The 21,663-nt window shown below is 38.3% G+C and overlaps 1 protein-coding gene across 1 annotated transcript in view; it reads left to right on the forward strand.

Moving 5' to 3' along the window:
- Positions 1 to 15,122, forward strand: part of LOC113051612 (protein phosphatase 1 regulatory subunit 14B-like) — a 49,959-nt gene extending 34,837 nt beyond the window's left edge. The window contains exons 2-4 of the mRNA XM_026215507.1: positions 12,964 to 13,047; positions 13,162 to 13,194; positions 13,658 to 15,122. Of these exons, the coding sequence (XP_026071292.1) occupies positions 12,964 to 13,047; positions 13,162 to 13,194; positions 13,658 to 13,726 (186 nt within the window). The 3' untranslated portion in view covers positions 13,727 to 15,122. The remainder of the gene's footprint in view (positions 1 to 12,963; positions 13,048 to 13,161; positions 13,195 to 13,657) is intronic.
- The last annotated feature ends 6,541 nt before the right edge of the window (positions 15,123 to 21,663 follow it).

Consider the following 21,663-nt stretch of genomic DNA (forward strand, 5'->3'; position numbering starts at 1 on the left):
TCTTCTCTTCCATGTCTGTTGTGAGAGAGAGTTCAAAACACAGCAGTTTGTCATATCCGGTTCGCGAACGAATCATTCGATGTAACCGGATCTTTTTGTACCAGTTCACCAAATCGAACTGAATAATTTTAAACGTTTCGCGTCTCCAATACGCATTAATACACAAATGACATAAGCTGTTATTTGTACTTCATTACTTGACACCTCTGGGGGTCATGGTATTCACTACATAATGTGGCCATTCACAGACACCCTCAGAGTTTGTTTAGAATATATTTCCTTAATTTCATTTTGATGTAACATTCTACATTCTACTTGTGTAATACATATAGAAACATAGGCCTATTGAATCCTTTCTCTCTTATAACATTACTGTAGTCTTAATTAAGGAAAGTTGTCCCTTTTTTGCTGCAATGAAAGGAAAAAGTCCTGCTTACTCCTGTGTGTATTTGTCAGTGTGCTAGTGTGTGATGAGAGTCAGTGGGTGTGTGGAAATACACTCCCACCTCTCTCTGGTCCACTTCAGCCCATGCCAGAGGACACTCTCCTGGGGCGGCGTGTGTCCCTAGTCCTCCTCTCCCAGCAATGAGAATAAATCAATAGTACATCACTGTATGTGTGTTAACATGAGATAGATCAGAGGTTAGTAAAGTGAGCTGTATGAGGTGGAGAGTGATTGATTCAGGACAAACTTATGTAGGTTTCAGGCTTCATAAGACCTAAGGGCATTTACTTTCTCTCTTGTCTCTCCCCTTTTAGTTTAGAGTTCATCTGGATGTCATTATACTATTTACAGTGGTATTTATTATTACAAAAGACCTCAATGCTGGTTGAGTATGCTGGGTTTTTTGTGTCTTATGGCAGCTTATTTTTTAAAACAACACAGACATTTTAAACTTGCATTTTAACTTTAAGCAATTTTTTCTAAAACTTTACTTTTCAAATGTTTTCAATTTGAAAACACTCTCATCTAATAGTTCTTCTTCAATTTTATCTTTTCTTTTCTGTTCCTTCCTTTGACCCTAGACAACAAACCAGCCTTAAGTGTAATTTTTTTCAAAATTGGGATTTATATATCATCTGAAAGCTGAATAAATAGGTTTTCCATTAATGTATGGCTTGTTAGGATAGGTCAATATTACAACTACCGAGATACAACTATTTGAAAATCTAGAATCTGAGGGTGCAAAAACATTAAAATACTGACAAAATCGCCTTTGAAATTGTCCAAATGAATTCTTAGTAATGCATATTACTAATCAAACATTAAGTTTAGATAAATGTCCTACCATAAATATACAAAATATCTTAATGGAACATGATCTTTACTTAATATACTAATGATTATTGGCATAAAAGAAAAATCTATAATTTTGACCAATACAATGTTTTTTTTTTTTTGGCTATTGCCAAAAATATACCCAGCAAATTAAGACTTAGGGTTACGTATCTTCACGTAAAGTTTGTTTTGTGTTAAACTTCCTCCACTTGTCAAAACTGTTTGGAAAAAATCTTTGGATTTTCCAATCATAGCAATGCATCTTTTAAAGACTGTGTTTTGTTCCTTTTGTTTCGGACAGCTAAGATATAGGCTATGTTTACCATCCCTTCTCTCTTTTCAGTTATCGTTTCATGCCCACATGCATTTACTCACTCACATAGACCACATATCATAAAAAATAAAGCATCTTTTTTTCTGCATATTGTTTTTGCAGCCCAGGATGTGGCTTTTACCAACATACAAAATATCTAAAGGAAAAACGTGAAACACTCCTCCAGTTATGATGTATATTGTTGTGCAATGATGAGAGCTGTTGAATGTGCACATCAGGAACGTAATTTGTCTCCTGGGTAATATTAAGCAACCTTTTGCATATGTTCATAGTACATGCCTGAGAGAGAGGAAGAAAGGGAGCGAGAGAGAGAGAATGTGTGGGTATAAAGGCTATTAGATTTATCTATAAATTCAAATCAGTGGAACTGATTGTCTAATGTTTACTAATTTCCTCCTTCCTGTCTGTCTGTCTTATTTACCTCTGTTTTTTGCCCTGATCTTATCAAGGCAGAGTTGAACCAACTTCTGCAGAAACCCCTCCAGTCATCAGCCACATGTAGAAATGCTGGCACTTGAATATGTGATCAAATATCAGGCATAAATATCTCTGTCAGTGCTGAGCAAATGTACACTTGCATCAGAGTGTAAAGAATGTAGAACATCATGTGCCCCGATGGATGTGTCACTTCAAACTCACCTAGACAAAAGACACACCAACAACTTAAAATTTTTAGTTGAGAGTAGGGTAAGATGCCAAGTCAAGTCAAGTCACCTTTATGTATATAGCGCTGTAAACAAAATACATTGCGTCAAAGCAACTGAACAACATTCATTAGGGGAACAGAGTGTCAATAATGCAAAATGATATTTAAAGGCAGTTCATCATTGAATTCAGTGGTGTCATCTCTGTTCAGTTAAATAGTGTCTGTACATTTATTTGCAATCAAGTCAACGATATCGCTATAGATGAAGTGACCCCAACTAAGCAAGCCAGAGGCGACAGCGGCAAGGAACCGAAACTCCATCGGTGACAGAATGGAGAAAAAAACCTTGGGAGAAACCAGGCTCAGTTGGGGGGGCCAGTTCTCCTCTGACCAGACGAAACCAGTAGTTCAATTCCAGGCTGCAGCAAAGTCAGTCAAAGTCTGAGACAAGGTCTTTACAGGGGATCTGTATCTGGGGCTCTAGTTGTCCTGGTCTACACTGTCTTTCAGGGCAGTTAGAGGTCCTTTCTAGGTGCTGATCCACCATCTGGTCTGGATACGTACTGGATCCGGGTGACTGCAGTGACCCTCCGATCTGGATACAGACTGGATCTGGTGGCTACGGTGACTTCGGAATAAGAGTGAAACCGACAAATATTAGTGTGCATTCTTCTAATGATGTAGCAAGTACGTAGGGTGTTATGGGAAGTGTTCCCGGTTCCGGTTTACCTAATTAATGCAGCCTTAAAATCCTTTAATGGATTTGGATATTAAAAGCATATGTGACCAATCACGGAAAGTAGGGACACAAGTCGGTTCTGGAGCATTTTGAGTTATTCAAAGATTCTGAAAGTGTAGTCTCTAAGCTTTCCAACGATGTGTAACACATGGAAATCTGATAATATTTGGAGAAGTTGTGGCCATTTGAAGGTAGGCACTCAATAAAGCTCAAAAAGCAGGAAATAGCCTCTGAAGATATGCAGTTCTCACTGCTGCGAGTGACAATGGGTCTCATTTACATTCCATTTAGATAAAGCCATACCCCCTGCATAGCAACAACTAGAGCTGTAGTCAAGTCCAGCTTTGTCGAGTCCAAGTCAAGTCCAAGTCCAGGACTAGTCGAGACCGAGTCAAGACCGAGTCCAAAGAGGTTCGAGTCAAAGTCAAGTCCAAGTCCAAAAGTTTCGAGTCCAAGTCCAAGACCGAGTCCAAATGAAAGAATAAAGGGTCCTCTTCAAGACCACATACTTAACTACTGATAATGTTTGTGATGCGAGAGAAAGCATATCTCCTATTCTAAGAAAATCATTTTACATTATTATTTGTAATGATCAATAAGCAAGTGCAAAGTAACAACTCTGTAGGACAGGGGTCTCCAAAATACATCCTGGATGGCCAATGTCCTGAAAAGTTTAGCTCCAACTGGCCTTAAAACACCTGGAAGATTAGTGTGTCTAGTAAGAGCTTGATTAGGTTCAAGTGTGTATAATTAGGGTTAAAGCTAACAGGGGCGTTAAACAAGATTCTGGGCCCTATGCATAGGCAGTCCTGATGGGCCCCCATGGCCCCCACCCATGAAAATATCCAGGTAAAAAATATATATTTCAGATTCATACTTTTCAAGGGCCCTCTCTTCCTTTGGGGCCTTGCTAATGAGTACTGGTTTTACCCCCAGTCTGACCCTGGGAGCTAAACTTGGATAAACAAACAAAGTTTGGAACTGTAAGGTCAAATAATTTTTATGTACTTTATTTTTTGTTGACATTATATCTGTGGTCAAAAATGTATATGACTATGCCTAATTGGCACAGTGCACAGACACGCGCAAAGCTCGGGATATGACAAATGCGCGCAGCAAGGCTAGAATGGATACGTTTGGCTCTACTGGACATGCGCACATAAATACAGCGAAATTTTTGTCATACTGTACTAGGGCTTGCATAGACTAGTCGAGCACTGTCGGAAACAATCGACTACTCCAGCATGCATTAACCATAATGCATACAAAGTGTTTGCAAGTATGACGTGAATTTTAGAATTACAATATTGCGTGGAGCTGTTACTATATGACCTTATCTATGTTGCATGTAAAAATAAAATATGTAATGTAATAATTAGGGTTGTGCCTGAAGCTGAATACCTTATTCGGAATGGCACGGATAATGGCTTAAAAAACGAATAACGCTCAAGGAATATTTCTGCCTGAATACTCGGCTAAAGCTGACAGAGTCTGGTGTTTGCTAGATAACAGGTGAGCCAGGGCATCAGCGCCAGAAGTGAATGAATGTAAACTTTATGAGTGAAAAGAGAGCAAATCAAACACCGCATTGTTGTCGCCTCTCTGTTTATCTCTCAGAAATCAGAGCGTTGCAAGAGTAATTTTACCTATAATAATACATCATAGCTACACGTTATATTATTTGTATATATTTAAAAGGGAAATATTGAAAGCTTAGGCTACCATGATACGAATGAATGGAATAAGCACAGCGCGCTCACCAATCAAACAGCCGTGCTGCGCGTCTCAGTCTCTCAAAAACCAAATCAGTTCTCTCTCAAGAGTAGGCTAATAATCAGCTTCGATACGGATATATTGTCTACTTGTCCTACATGTTTGCATATTTACCTTTTGCTGGTTTGGGCGGAACACACACATCTGTTTAGTGAAGTTCATTAACATTAAGACTCGCTGAAAGTGTTCTACGTAATGAGAATGTGTGCATTGAATGGATTCAGTTGTGTTCAAATGATCACTAAACATTTGTCATGACATCTCTCTGCTTGCATGATAAATATTATTTTAGAAATTAATAATTATTTCAGTTTAACACGACATACTTGTTCAGTGATAACTACGAAAAAATATATAAAAAGTCATAACAGTCTTTTCAAGTAACTGTACGATGTTGTATCCAAATGCAGATAGGAAAAATTTTGTGATTGTTACAGATACAAATACTGGCTGTTACATCAAAATGTAAATATGTAATGTCATATATAAAGTTTTTAAAATTTACATATGTAATTGTTGCATAAGGCTATACATTAATACGCGTTTATTGATAAAAAAAAGGCTATCTAGGTGTAGACGTAAATAAAACACAATCTAACAGGTAGAAAATTAAATTAGAAACATCTAAACTTTTCAGGTCGCAGTAAGTGCACCACTGGTCATGCACATCCTTTCCCGGAACAATACTGAAAGCTAAGGCAAGATGGAGAAACAGATGATGATAGTTGTACAAGGATAGCCATTTTTTAAATGAATCTATTAGCAGAGCTACTGCAAGTGATTTTAAGTGCTGGAATTCCATTTATTCTTTGCTGAAACTTCTGCGTCATCATGGAGAGCGGGTCATGGTTGCCCAGCAACAGCAGACGCCACTGGAGCGCGAGCGCAGATTACAGAGTGCTTTGGAAATAAGGAAAGCGGCGCGCCTAGCGTTTTCCACACGTTTTCAGTCGCGACATCATGCAAATGTGGTTTTGTTTTGAAGGAGAAATTTTTTATTTTATTTTTTTGCTGGACTTGGTCGAGACCAACTAGAAGCCTTGGCGAGTCCAATGACCAAGTCCGAGACAAGTCCGAGTGCAAATTCAACAAGTCCGAGACGATAGAAAAATGTCTTGAGTCCGGACTTGAGTCCAAGACCGGACTCGAGTACTACAGCCCTAGCAACAACAGACACAACAGGAAAAGTCGGACCGCATACTATTAATAATAAAGGAGAATGTTCTTAGAATCAACATAAAATGACAAACTTTGATGTCTATGGAAATGGAAATTTGATGTCACCCCATAAGAAACGATATAGCCTCTGATATCTTACGGTCCAACTCGTCTGACGCCAGTCCAATACATTCTTCCTCGTCATCATCTTCGCTCAGTTGTAGATTAGGGATATTACAGTCTTATTATGCCGCTTTCATCGCTGCTCAGATCGTCTTCAGAATCAGTGAGCGCTTGTTTATAAGCATCCGGCTTGTCGAAGAAGTACTTCGAAACATTTTCGGTGTAACGGCCACGGTTCAGCTCGTCTGCGTTCATCTTTGCGGCGTCCATCTTCATTGAATTTTGATGTCAGCTACAGCCGGCCAAAACGCGCTGCATACTAAGTAGCCACGCTTCCCTCGGAGGGTGGGGGCAATAACAAAAGAAACAAAAGCCGGCTTATCAAGTATGGAAATACAGAAAGACAATGAAACGCCCCCAGTGCGTGCTAGAATCTCCGACAAACAACCTGATTTCAACCTCAAAATATACGCTTTTAAATATACCAATACTGCTATCTCAAAACACGGAGAGGCTTCTTTGTGATCTCAACTAACAGATTCTGCAAAAAAAACGAAAATCACCAATTTTGAAAAAAAAACGCTTCTTTCTCATTTTGCTCGAAAGTTGTACTGCCGACTTGTGTCACTGGTTTCCGTGACGGGTCACATATTAGTATGTTATGTGTAAGCCAGGTTAAAGAGATGGGTCTTTATTTTTAAGACCTAGATTTAAACTGCAAGAGTGTGTCTGCCTCCCAAACAATGTTAGGTAGGTTATTCCAGAGTTTAGGCGCCAAATAGGAAAAAGGATTTGCCGCCAGCAGTTGATTTTGATATTCTAGGTATTATCAAATAGTCTTGAGAACTTAGCGGACGTAGAGGATTATAATGTCCGCTATTAAAATCCAAATACATTCAAATACTGAGGTGCTAAACCATTCAGGGCTTTTTAAGTAATAAGCAATATTTTAAAATCTATATGATGTTTGACAGGGAGCCAGTGCAGTGTTGACAGGACCGGGCTAATATGGTCATACTTCCTGGTTCTAGTAAGAACTCTTGCTGCTGCATTTTGGACTGGCTGTAGTTTGTTTACCAAGTGTGCAGAACAACCACCCAATAAAGCATTACAATAGTCTAACCTTGAAGTCATGAATGCATGGATTAACATTTCTGCATTTGACATTGAGAGCATAGGCCGTAATTTAAATATATTTTTGAGATGGAAAAATGCAGTTTTACAAATGCTAGAAACGTGGCTTTCTAAGGAAAGATTGCGATCAAGTAGCACACCTAGGTTCCTAACTGATGACGAAGAATTGACAGTGCAACCATCAAGTCTTAGACAGTGTTCTAGGTTATTACAAGCAGAGTTTTTAGGCCCTATGATTAACACCTCTGTTTTTTTCTGAATTTAGCAGTAAGAAATTACTCGTCATCCAATTTTTTATATCGACTATGCATTCCATTAGTTTTTCAAATTGGTGTGTTTTACCGGGCCGCGAAGAAATATAGAGCTGAGTATCATCAGCATAACAGTGAAAGCTAACACCATGTTTCCTGATGATATCTCCAAAGTGTAACATATCAAGCGTGAAGAGTCGCGGCCCTAGTACTGAGCCTTGAGATACTCCATACTGCACTTGTGATTGATATGATACATCTTCATTCACTGCTACGAACTGATGGCGGTCATATAAGTATGATTTAAACCATGCTAATGCACTTCCACTGATGCCAACAAAGTGTTCAAGTCTATGCAAAAGAATGTTGTGGTCAATTGTGTCAAACGCAGCACTAAGATCCAATAAAACTAATAGAGAGATACACCCACGATCAGATGATAAGAGCAGATAACTCTAAGGAGAGCAGTCTCAGTACTATGATACGGTCTAAATCCTGACTGGAAATCCTCACATATACCATTTTTCTCTAAGAAGGAATATAATTGTGAGGATACCACCTTTTCTAGTATCTTGGACAGAAAAGGGAGATTCGAGATTGGTCTATAATTAACAAGTTCTCTGGGGTCAAGTTGTGTTTTTTTATGAGAGGCTTAATAACAGCCAGTTTGAAGGTTTTGGGGACATATCCTAATGACAATGAGGAATTAATAATAGTCAAAAGAGGACCTATGACTTCTGGAAGCACCTCTTTTAGGAGCTTAGATGGTATAGGGTCTAACATACATGTTGTTGGTTTAGATGATTTAACAAGTTTATACAATTCTTCCTCTCCTATAGTAGAGAATGAGTGGAACTGTTCCTCAGGGGGTCTATAGTGCACTGTCTGATGTGATACTGTAGCTGACAGCTGAATGGTTGCAATTTTATCTCTAATAGTATCGATTTTAGAAGTAAAGTAGTTCATAAAGTCATTACTGTTGTGGTGTTGGGAAATGTCAACACTTGTTGAGGCTTTATTTTTCGTTAATTTAGCCACTGTATTGAATAAATACCTGGGGTTATGTTTGTTTTCTTCTAAAAGAGAAGAAAAGTAATCAGATCTAGCAGTTTTTAATGCTTTTCTATAGGATATGCTACTTTCCCGCCAAGCAATACGAAATACCTCTAGTTTTGTTTTCCTCCAGCTGCGCTCCATTTTTCGGGCTGCTCTCTTTAGGGTGCGAGTATGCTCATTATACCATGGTGTCAAACTGTTTTCCTTAACCTTCCTTAAGCGTAAAGGAGCAACTGTATTTAAAGTGCTAGAAAAGAGAGAGTCCATAGTTTCTGTTACATCATCAAGTTGTTCTGAGGTTTTGGATATGCTAAGGAATTTGGATACATCAGGAAGATAACTTAAAAAGCAGTCTTTTGTGGTAGAAGTGATGGTTCTTCGATACTTGTAACAAGAAGTAGAATTTACAATTTTGGCTATATGAAGTTTACACAGAACTAAATAATGATCTGAGATATCACTTGGCTGAATAATTTCAACACTATCAACATCAATTCCATGTGACAGTATTAAATCTAGAGTATGATTTCGACAATGAGTAGGTCCTGAAACATGTTGTCTAACACCAATAGAGTTCAGAATGTCTATAAAAGCTGATCCCAATGCATCTTTTTCATTATCGACATGGATATTAAAATCACCAACTATTAAAACTTTATCTGCAGCCAGAACTAACTCGGATGTAAAATCACCAAACTCTTTAATAAAGTCTGTATGGTGCCCTGGTGGCCTGTATACAGTAGCCAGTACAAACATAACAGGGGATTTATCATTAACATTTGTTTCTCTGGATAATGTTATATTAAGCAACATTACTTCAAACGAGCTATACTTGAAGCCTGCCCTCTGAGAAATCCTGAAAACGTTGTTATAAATTGAAGCAACTCCTCCCCCTTTGCCTTTTAGACGCGGCTCATGTTTATAACAGTAATCTTGGGGGGTGGACTCATTTAAAATAATGTAATCATCAGGTTTTAGCCAAGTTTCTGTCAAACAGAGCACATCTATATTATTATCAGTTATCATATTATTTACAAAAAGTGTTTTCGTAGAAATGGATCTGATATTCAATAAGCCAATCTTTATCATTTGTTTATCCATATTGCATTTGTTTTTTATTTGTTGAACCTCAATTAAATTGTTAACCTTAACTTGGTTTGGACGTTTTTTGTATTTTCTAGTTCGGGGAACAGACACAGTCTCTATAGTGTGATATCTAGGTGAAAGAGTCTCTATGTGCTGAGAATTAACTGACCTCTGTGACGGGAGGCAGCTAGCAGACGGCCGGTTTTGCCAGTCTGTCTGCTTCCTGACCTGGGCCCCAGTTAGTCAAGTATAAACACTAAGACTATGTGCCATATTTCTAGACAGAAGAGTGGCGCCACCCCAGGAGGGATGAAGACCATCTCTTAAACAGGTCAGGTCTGCCCCAAAAGCTTGTCCAATTGTCTATGAAACCTATGTTATTCTGTGGGCACCACTTAGACATCCAGCCATTGAGTGATGACAATCTGGTATGCATCTCGTCACCACGGTAAGCAGGGAGGGGACCAGAGCATATTACAGTGTCTGACATCGTGCTTGCAAGTTCACACACCTCTTTAAAGTTATTTTTAGTGATCTCCGACTGGCGAAGTCGAACATCATTAGCGCCGGCATGAATAACAATCTTACTGTATTTACGTTTAGCATTAGCCAGCACTTTTAAATTTGCCAAGATGTCAGGTGCTCTGGCTCCCGGTAAACATTTGACTATGGTGGCTGGTGTCTCTATATTCACGTTCCGTACAATAGAATCACCAATAACTAGAGCACTTTCATCAGGTTTCTCAGTGGGTGCATCACTGAGTGGGGAGAACCTGTTTAATGTTTTGATCGGAACAGAAGAGCGGTGTTTTGACCCACGACTACGCTGCCTCACCGTCACCCAGTTGCCCTGCTGCAGGGGCTCTGTTGCCGGAACCGGACAATGTACAGGAGTCCCTGAGCTAGACGCATCCAAAGCCGTATCTAGAGCCCTAACATTCTTTCTGTCCTCAATTAAAGTTTGGATGCGTGTCTCTAATTCTGAAATCTTCTCTGTCAGCCTAACTATTTCCCTGCATTTATCACATGTGAATCCCTCATCAGCGACAGAGATAGATAAACTGTACATGTGGCAAGAGGTGCAAATAACGATAGTAGGCGAAGCCATTACTCACCGTGCTTGATGAAATATTCCTACTGCGGTTGTTTGATGAACTTGTGAAAAACTGCAACGGTTATTAAAAAGAGGTTCATGTCATATCCAGCTTCCAAGTTCTGAAGAATCTCTCTCCACTTTGAAAATCGATCTCCATGCTCTTAAAACTGACTGATAATAAGATGAGGTACCACTCAAATCAATGTCCATCAACCTTATTAAGAACAACTGTTTATCATAATTAAAAATATCCACATTTTGCAACAAGGCACAAGCTGTGTCAGTCCACATAGATTGTCCAGAATACAATAGTCTTTGCACTGCTTGGATTCTGAAAGTCATGATTCGACTTTGTATATCCATTAATCCATGTCCACCTTCACAAACTGGTAAAAAGAGCACAGCAGCTTTTGTCCAGTGGTATCCAGACCAAAACAAAATTAATTACATTTCTTTGAATTTCACCAACAACATTATTTGGTGGGTTTAGTACAATCATTTTATGCCAGATCATAGAGGCTACAAGATTATTAACAACCAGGGCCCTTCCCCTGTATGATAGTTTGGGTAACACCCACTTCCATTTGGACAGTTTTGCACACACTTTATCTATCATACCCTCCCAGTTCTTTTCCTGAAATCCTTCTTTCCCTAGATATACCCCTAAAAACTTTAAGCCTTCTTTACCCCATTTTACTCCACCTGGGAGTACTGGAGGGGGTTCCTCTTGCCAATTCCCCATAATAAAACCTTCACTTTTATTCCAGTTGACCTTTGCAGATGAGGCCTTTTCATAAATATTTAAACTTTCTTTTAATGCTTCAACATCATTTTTATTTTTTATAAAAACAGTGATATCATCTGCATAAGCAGATACTTTTATAAGCATATTTTCAGAACCTTTAACTGCAAAACCTTTTATATTTTTTCTCAACTGACAAAGTAGGGGTTCAATTGCTAAAGAAAAAAGTTGTCCTGACAAAGGACATCCCTGCCTTATTCCTCTTTTCATTAAAACTGGCTGACTAAGTCCACCTCCCACCTTTAACATAACAGATGCCCCAGTATATAAAAGTTTTATGCCTGATAAAAAACGATCTCCAATTCCAAAAGCTTTGAGAGCATTGAGCAAATAACAATGGTCAACTCTATCAAAAGCTTTTTCTTGGTCAATTGAGAATATACCTAAATTTACATTACCCATGTAAGCTAAATCAATTACATCTCTTAAAAGAAAAAGGTTATCCATTATAGTTCGATTTGGTATACAATAAGTCTGATTCCTTTCTATCAAAGACCCAAGGTGTTTTTTTAATCTATTTGAAAAACACTTTGCAAGGATTTTATAATCCGTACATAACAATGCCACTGGTCTCCAATTTTTTAAAAGACCAAGATCACCTTTCTTAGGTAACAATGAAAGCTCAGCCCTTTTACAACTAGTTGGTAGTTCTCTAGCATTAAAGAAACCAATTTTTGAAGGCCAAAGGAACGAGACGAGAAAAATACAGCAACATATAATTGAGGTTTGGAGCCTCCACTGGCACAGTTGGATTTTTACTCTTGGAAACAGATCTAAACTCACATAGGAAGATAGTGTTTGAATTTGAATTTAAATCAGAGTTTTATTCGAATTTGAGCTATTAGTAAAGTTAGGCAATGAGAAAGAGAGAGACAAAGGCATCTTGACTTCAGAAAGAGAAGCAGAATGATCGGTTTCATGGCCACTGCCCTGCCGACAGCCCAAGGCCAAGTATGTGAACTGGACTGATAAAAATAGCCAAACACATCAGTAAAACAAATATGCTTATCTGAATGAGTGCAAAATCACATTTGATCCCAGAAATTTTGTTGCTGCATTACTGTATTCAATTTCACTTCTCTTTTTCATTCTTGATATTCAGTCTTGCTCATGATATTTTAACTGTTTGTATAACACAATATATACCCCTAGTGGTAAAGAGACAGCATTTCGCCAAACTTAACCAACCCTGTTGGGAACATAACAAGGAATTGCAATGTTTAGACAGATCCCCAGTCTTAACATTCTTACACACAAACAAACATTCCCGAATCATCTGTGCAACCATTGTCTCTGCCTAGCTTCCTCACAGGGTTTCTTTTCCCTCCGGGAATACAGCTGAATTTCTTAGAGCTGTAGGGAATTTCTGAGCATATTTGTGTAATTTCCAGTTAGCCATTTCTTCTTGGAGGTATTTCAATATAGACATATACTCTAAACATATCATTTCCTTTAATTTCATGTTGCTTTTGCTTTTGTGTCACAGGAGGAGGCGATTCCAGAGCTGGAGATTGATGTGGATGAGCTGTTGGACATGGAGGATGATGTAGACCGTGCCGCAAGAGTCAAGGTATCCTTCCCAAGAATTACAGATTCAGTATTGTATTACAATTTCTATTACATCTTCAATTTGGAACAGATTTTTACATTTGAATGACATTAGTTTTCTCTTATTGTACAACAGGAACTGCTGGTAGACTGTTATAAACCTACTGAAGTGAGTACATTATCTCATATCTAAGAGCAGGCAAAATATGCACATATTGGTAGCAGAATAGAATTAGACAAAAGTATTTAAATTTTACTCATTTAAACAACATTAAGTAAGGAATAATTGATGACGGGCCATTGAATTATTAGAAAAATAATGCATGTGAAGCAATGAAAAAGTTACACTTTGAAGGGTGTGCATTACTTTCCAATAATTTAACAGCCCTTCATCGGTTATTCTGCTTATACCACAGTTACCACTGGCTGGGACTGCATTAGCTGTGTGCTTCCCTTAGAATGTTCGTCAACCAGTCAGACTCAAGCATTCAACAGCCCTGTATAATTCTATTAGTAATGAGTGTACAGTTTTAGGACTTAGGATTCCTGTCACAGTTATGTGCAAACCTGCTGTCTATGGTAAATTTGTAAAAAAAAAAAAAAAAAGACTTTTTTTTTTCTTCCCTCTGTAGGAGTTTGTAGCTGAATTGCTGGACAGGATCCGTGGCATGCAGAAGCTCAGTACTCCTCAGAAGAAATGAAGCTTCTCCCACCTCCACCCTTCTTCAATCAATCTCATCCTTCCTTTTCAAATTTTACGGGTGTGACTGTTCACCCCGAGCTGGTGCTCATCTAGTCCCATTGCCTCTTCTGCATCCATTGGGGAGGAGGTGGAGGCAAAATTATGGGAGATTTAATCAGATCCTTCAGGGCTTATTTTCTCATTATGTTGATTTTATTTGCATTATTTTATTCTATTTCACTTTTTTGTGAAGGGGGAAAGATTTCATTGTTTTTGAATGTATTTCATGTTGGTATACATTACGGTGCATACTATTCTTTAGATTCTAATTTGGGAATTTAGTTTTAGTTTGGTTTCAAAGCTCTCAATGAACACATGGACTAAAACCCTTTGTGAAACCGTGACAATACTTGGTTTAAAATTGTGGATTTATTTTTTTATTTTAATTACATTTTTTATTTTATTTTATTTACTTTTTTGAGTCTCCTATTCCTTGAATAAGTGTGCAGGAACAATCATGGAGATAAAAAAGAAAAAATTGTTTAAAGCTATTTTATTTGTGGTATTAACGAAAGGGAGCTGTGTGTAGAAAAAAAAAAAATAATAATAATAATTGTAAGACAGAGGAAAATCAAAGAATCAAATCCCACACACACACTCACTGACTCACTCTCTGAAATTCATGGGCATCACCACCCTCAAGCAACAGGAGAAATTACCACACACACAACCGCAGCTGTGACTTTTGGGCCTCACACATCCACAGATGTGCACACGGTCTCTCCCAGAGACTGATAGAGACAGACTGGATCTAGACAAGACGCAGTGTGTCACGGTCACTGGCAAATGTACATTCAAAATGAATCCTCTCACATGAATCTCCTAAATCATCTTTCCCAGCAAGCCATCTGCTCTTTTTGTCTCAGTCAATGAAATACTATAATAAGAGGGCTAATAATTTCACTCCGTGTTCTTGAAATTCACCAATCCAACATTTCCAGTAGGTGTTTTAGAAGAGCCTTTCCCATAACATGCAAACACATCACTAGCATCTGCAGATATGAATAATTCATTGATGCTCCTCCTCATCCTGTCTGAGTTCACTTATGAATTACATGAAGTAAGGTAAAATGACAACTGTCCTGGACTCGCAACAAATGTTTTCTCTTTCTCTGCTCACTCTTTTTTTTCTTTGCCCCGCACACACACATTTAAATTTTATGTCTTTATTGCACATACTGCTTTGCATTTCATTTAACATGAGAGACACTCTCCCTGCTTTCAGATGTTGCCTTAGATTACATTTATGTTATGACAGACAAATGGATTTAATGTTTGAGGAACATGCAAGAAAAAAAAATCTGCAAAAGTGGAAATCTCTTTTAGAATTAAATAAAATAATTTTATACTTTCAATGATTTTCTCTCTCTCTAGGGAAGGAAGTTGACTATGTACCAAGCAATTTTTTTTTTAGATGCATTAACTATTAACAAAATACAATAAGTTTTTATCATTATATGGACCTTGTAGTGCTGTTGATTTCTCTTTTCTGTGTCCAATGAGACATGAGAGGATTGAAAGAATCAATTGGATTTAAAAGAGGAACAATAATATGAATTTAGGAAAAATGTAAGCAATTGTGTGAGACTGTATTCAGGCTCATACCTTTTAGAGAAAAAACTAAATATCCTATAGCATTACTAAACTGTCTTGGTATTTTGCCCAATTTTGTTACACTTTTATGCAACTTTAATAAAAAATATGTTGTTAAATTTTTGTGTTGCAGTTTCTTTTTCTTTACTTTAAAACCTGATGATTACATTATTTTAAATGAGTCCACCCCCCAAGATTATTGTTATAAACACGAGCCGCGTCTAAAAGGCAAAGGGGGAGGAGTTGCTTCAATTTATAACAACGTTTTCAGGATTTCTCAGAGGGCAGGCTTCAAGTATAACTCGTTTGAAGTAATGGTGCTTCATATAACATTATCCAGAGAAACCAATGTTAATGATAAATCCCCTGTTATGTTTGTACTGGCAACTGTATACAGGCCACCAGGGCACCATACAGACTTTATTAAAGAGTTTGGTGATTTTACATCCGAGTTAGTTCTGGCTGCAGATAAAGTCTTAATAGTTGGTGATTTTAATATCCATGTCGATAATGAAAAAGATGCATTGGGATCAGCATTTATAGACATTCTGAACTCTATTGGTGTTAGACAACATGTTTCAGGACCTACTCATTGTCGAAATCATACTCTAGATTTAATACTGTCACATGGAATTGATGTTGATAGTGTTGAAATTATTCAGCCAAGTGATGATATCTCAGATCATTATTTAGTTCTGTGTAAACTTCATATAGCCAAAATTGTAAATTCTACTTCTTGTTACAAGTATCGAAGAACCATCACTTCTACCACAAAAGACTGCTTTTTAAGTTATCTTCCTGATGTATCCGAATTCCTTAGCATATCCAAAACCTCAGAACAACTTGATGATGTAACAGAAACTATGGACTCTCTATTTTCTAGCACTTTAAATACAGTTGCTCCTTTACGCTTAAGGAAGGTTAAGGAAAACAGTTTGACACCATGGTATAATGAGCATACTCGCACCCTAAAGAGAGCAGCCCGAAAAATGGAGCGCAGCCTGAGGAAAACAAAACTAGAGGTATTTCGTATTGCTTGGCGGGAAAGTAGCATATCCTATAGAAAAGCATTAAAAACTGCTAGATCTGATTACTTTTCTTCTCATTTAGAAGAAAACAAACATAACCCCAGGTATTTATTCAATACAGTGGCTAAATTAACGAAAAATAAAGCCTCAACAAGTGTTGACATTTCCCAACACCACAACAGGAATGACTTTATGAACTACTTTACTTCTAAAATCGATACTATTAGAGATAAAATTGCAACCATTCAGCCGTCAGCTACCATATCACATGAGACATTGCACTATAGACCCCATGAGGAACAGTTCCACTCATTCTCTACTATAGGAGAGGAAGAATTGTATAAACTTGTTAAATCATCTAAACCAACAACATGTATGTTAGACCCTATACCATCTAAGCTCTTACAAGAGGTGCTTCCAGAAGTCATAGGTCCTCTTCTGACTATTATTAATTCCTCATTGTCATTAGGATATGTCCCCAAAACCTTCAAACTGGCTGTTATTAAGCCTCTCATAAAAAAGCCACAACTTGACCCCAGAGAACTTGTTAATTATAGACCAATCTCGAATCTCCCTTTTCTGTCCAAGATACTAGAAAAGGTGGTATCCTCACAATTATATTCCTTCTTAGAGAATAATGGTATATGTGAGGATTTCCAGTCAGGATTTAGACCGTATCATAGTACTGAGACTGCTCTCCTTAGAGTTACAAATGATCTGCTCTTATCATCTGATCGTGGGTGTATCTCTCTATTAGTTTTATTGGATCTTAGTGCTGCGTTTGACACAATTGACCACAACATTCTTTTGCATAGACTTGAACACTTTGTTGGCATCAGTGGAAGTGCATTAGCATGGTTTAAATCGTACTTATATGACCGCCATCAGTTCGTAGCAGTGAATGAAGATGTATCATATCGATCACAAGTGCAGTATGGAGTACCTCAAGGCTCAGTACTAGGGCCGCTACTCTTCACGCTTTATATGTTACCCTTGGGAGATATCATCAGGAAACATGGTGTTAGCTTTCACTGTTATGCTGATGATACGCAGCTCTATATTTCCTCGCAGCCCGGTGAAACACACCAATTTGAAAAACTAATGGAATGCATAGTCGATATAAAAAATTGGATGACGAGTAATTTCTTACTGCTAAAATCAGAAAAAACAGAGGTGTTAATCATAGGGCCTAAAAACTCTGCTTGTAATAACCTAGAACACTGTCTAAGACTTGATGGTTGCTCTGTCAATTCTTCATCATCAGTTAGGAACCTAGGTGTGCTACTTGATCGCAATCTTTCCTTAGAAAGCCACGTTTCTAGCATTTGTAAAACTGCATTTTTCCATCTCAAAAATATATCTAAATTACGGCCTATGCTCTCAATGTCAAATGCAGAAATGTTAATCCATGCATTTATGACTTCAAGGTTAGACTATTGTAATGCTTTATTGGGTGGTTGTTCTGCACGCTTGGTAAACAAACTACAGCTAGTCCAAAATGCAGCAGCAAGAGTTCTTACTAGAACCAGGAAGTATGACCATATTAGCCCGGTCCTGTCCACACTGCACTGGCTCCCTATCAAACATCGTATAGATTTTAAAATATTGCTTATTACTTATAAAGCCCTGAATGGTTTAGCACCTCAGTATTTGAATGAGCTCCTTTTACATTATACTCCCCTACATCCGCTACGTTCTCAAAACTCAGGCAATTTGATAATACCTAGAATATCAAAATCAACTGCGGGCGGCAGATCCTTTTCCTATTTGGCGCCTAAACTCTGGAATAACCTACCTAACATTGTTCGGGAGGCAGACACACTCTTGCAGTTTAAATCTAGATTAAAGACCCATCTCTTTAACCTGGCATACACATAACATACTAATATGCTTTTAATATCCAAATCCGTTAAATGATTTTTTTAGGCTGCATTAATTAGGTAAACCGGAACCGGAAACACTTCACATAACACCGTACTTTCTACATCATTAGAAGAATGGCATCTACGCTAATATTTGTCTGTTTCTCTCTTGTTCCGAGGTCACCGTGGCCACGAGATCCAGTCTGTGTCCAGATCAGAGGGTCACTGCAGTCACCCGGATCCAGTACATATCCAGACCAGATGGTGGATCAGCACCTAGAAAGGACCTCTACTGCCCTGAAAGACAGCGGAGACCAGGACAACTAGAGCCCAGATACAGATCCCCTGTAAAGACCTTGTCTCAGAGGAGCACCAGGACAAGACCACAGGAAACAGATGATTCTTCTGCACAATCTGACTTTGCTGCAGCCTGGAATTGAACTACTGGTTTTCATCTGGTCAGAGGAGAACTGACCCCCCAACTGAGCCTGGTTTCTCCCAAGGTTTTTTTCTCCATTCTGTCACCGATGGAGTTTCGGTTCCTTGCCGCTTGAGATCTCGCCATCGGAATAAAAGATGTTATAACTCAGGCATAAAATGTCCGATCTTCCCCAAACTTCACATGTGTGATAAGAGTCCAGGCCTGAACACATCTGAAGGCCAATATTCCATCAGGTGTGGCAAAATGGCTCGATAGCGCCACCTATACAACGGAGTGCGCTTCGAGCTATGTTTCACGTACATGTACAAAAATCGGTATACACATGTAACACACCAATACCTACAAAAAAGTCTCTTGGTACGAAATCCGAATCCCAACAGGAAGTCGGTTATTTAGAATTTTCTCTGCAAAATTGGCATTGTTTTTGCCATTTTCAGGGGTTGTACTTTAACGAACTCCTCCTAGAGATTTATTCAGATCAACACCAAACTTGGTCAGTTAAATCTTAAGGCCTTTGCGATGTTAAATTGTGGAGATTTTCAGTTTTTGTTAAAGGGCGTGTCCATAACGCCAAGACAAAATTTGATGTCTCGCCACAGCAAGAGAAGTTGTTGTAACTCAGGCATAAAATGTTCAATCTTCCCCAAACTTCAAATGTTCGATAAGAGTCCTGTCCTGAACACATCTGAAGGCCAATATTCCATTATAATGATAGCGCCACCTGCTGGCAACACAAAGATTGGCACATATATGGAATAAACTTTGATATATTCTACATATATTTATGAGTTTAAATGCATATTTCTCACCGTTCACCTATTTACTAAAGCCACTCGCTGCCGGTGAGCCCGGGTGCGAGGGCCCGTTCATCGCTGCTTGCAGCTTTAATTAGGGCCCGAGCACCGATGGTGTGAGGACCCTCTTGGAATTGCTCCGTTTATTATTATTATTATTATTATTAGGGCCCGAGCACCGATGGTGTGAGGACCCTCTTGGAATTGCTCCGTTTATTATTATTAGGGCCCGAGCACCGATGGTGTGAGGACCCTCTTGGAATTGCTCCGTTTATTATTATTATTATTAGGGCCCGAGCACCGATGGTGTGAGGACCCTCTTGGAATTGCTCCGTTTATTATTATTATTATTATTATTATTATTATTATTATTATTATTATTATTATTATTATTAGGGCCCGAGCACCGATGGTGTGAGGACCCTCTTGGAATTGCTCCGTTTATTATTATTATTATTATTAGGGCTCAAGCCCGAAGGGGCGAAGAGCCCTATTGTTCTTCTAAGGATTATTCTTCTTCTTATTATTATTTTTTTTATTTTTTATTAAACCTTCCGGGGGTTTTTGGAGGCCTTAACATGCTCAAAAACTCTTGAAAATTGGCACACACATTGGAATCTGCGGCCATCAGGACGCCACAGAGACTGGGACCCGGGCGTGGCACAGGGGCTCTACAGCGCCCCCTGGAACACAGTCAGAAATCTTGAACCATAGCTCACACACATTTTCATGTATTTATATGAAACTCAGTACACTTATAGATCTCATTGAGCCGAACAACTTTCGCACTCTATGTCATAGGCTCCGCCCAACAGGAAGTCAGCTATTTAGGGCTGTTTATAAAAAGCATGCTCTGGAATTTAATATACTTGTCATAGGTCTTTTACTTGATTGCTACCAAACTCGGTCAACATGATCTCAAGACATTGGGGATGGAAAATTGCGAGGGGATTTTTGATATCTCGAACGGTTTGCCCGTGGCGAGGCGTTGAAATTATGGCGAGAAATGAGAAACAGGAAATGTCTAATAACATCCACATACATTTCCTGAATTTGATCAAACTTCATTGGTTTGTTCGTTGTATGATACTGATCGTATATATGTGACTATTAAGAGTCAACATTATAGCGCCACCAACTGGCAGCAGGAAGTGTGTCATTTTCCAAATGCTTTGAATTCAGCATCTTATTTTTACTCTATTTACTTAAAACTTCATCAGAATAATGACAAAACACGGCCGATGTAAATCTGTTGTGGGGATATTGATATCTGATATAGTGTTGCCATGGCAACGTGTCAAACTTGAATGTTCTGTTGTGGTGAGTTTGAGGCAGACAACAAGCTCAGATTTACATGAAACTCAAAACACATATCAGTATTAGTGATAGCTAGACAATGGCAAAAGCTTTTAAAAGGGCGTGAAGGAGGCACTCTATAGCGCCACCTTTTGTCAAAAGTGGGGGGGTTAGTTTTAGCTACAGACACCAAACTTGGTACGTAAATTGTTCTTTTCAAGACGGACAACTTTCTAATTCACAGTCATCAGCTACGACCAACAGGAAGTCGGCTATTTTGATTTGAATATTTAAATTGAGCTCTGATTTAATGCATACTCCTCACAGGAAATGTTCACTATACTCACCAAACTTTGTCTACATGTTGAAAAAACATTGAGGAACTTAAATTGCGAACGGATTTTGGTTAGCTTGAACGGTTTTGTCGTGGTGATTTTTTGAAATGACAGTAAAAAGGGAATCATTAATTGTCTTGTATTTTTAAATTGCAGCTTCCAAACACTTAAAAAAAAAAATCATACAGAGATCAAATCATTCTGAGGACATATGCATAGTTTCATGACTTTATAACACTGTATGACTAAAAGAAAATAAAAAAACTGTCAGACATCTCAACTCACTCTGTCCCTCTGTTTGAGGAATGTATGTGTGCTGACTGAGTGTGTGTGTGTGTGTCTGTAAGTGGGGGATGGGCATGAGCTGAGTGGCAGACACAATGAGAGAGAGAAAGAGAGAGAGAGAGAGAGAGAGAGAGAGAGAGAGACTTAATCATCTCTTTAATCACCAGAAAAAAAATGTATTTTAAATTGTTATTTTTTGTTGCTTTTGCTAACATTGCTGTTTTCATTACAGCTTAAGAAATCTCTTAGGCCTTATCCTTT

Source organism: Carassius auratus, chromosome 32 (assembly GCF_003368295.1).
Source record: "Carassius auratus strain Wakin chromosome 32, ASM336829v1, whole genome shotgun sequence".
Lineage (NCBI taxonomy): Eukaryota > Metazoa > Chordata > Actinopteri > Cypriniformes > Cyprinidae > Carassius > Carassius auratus.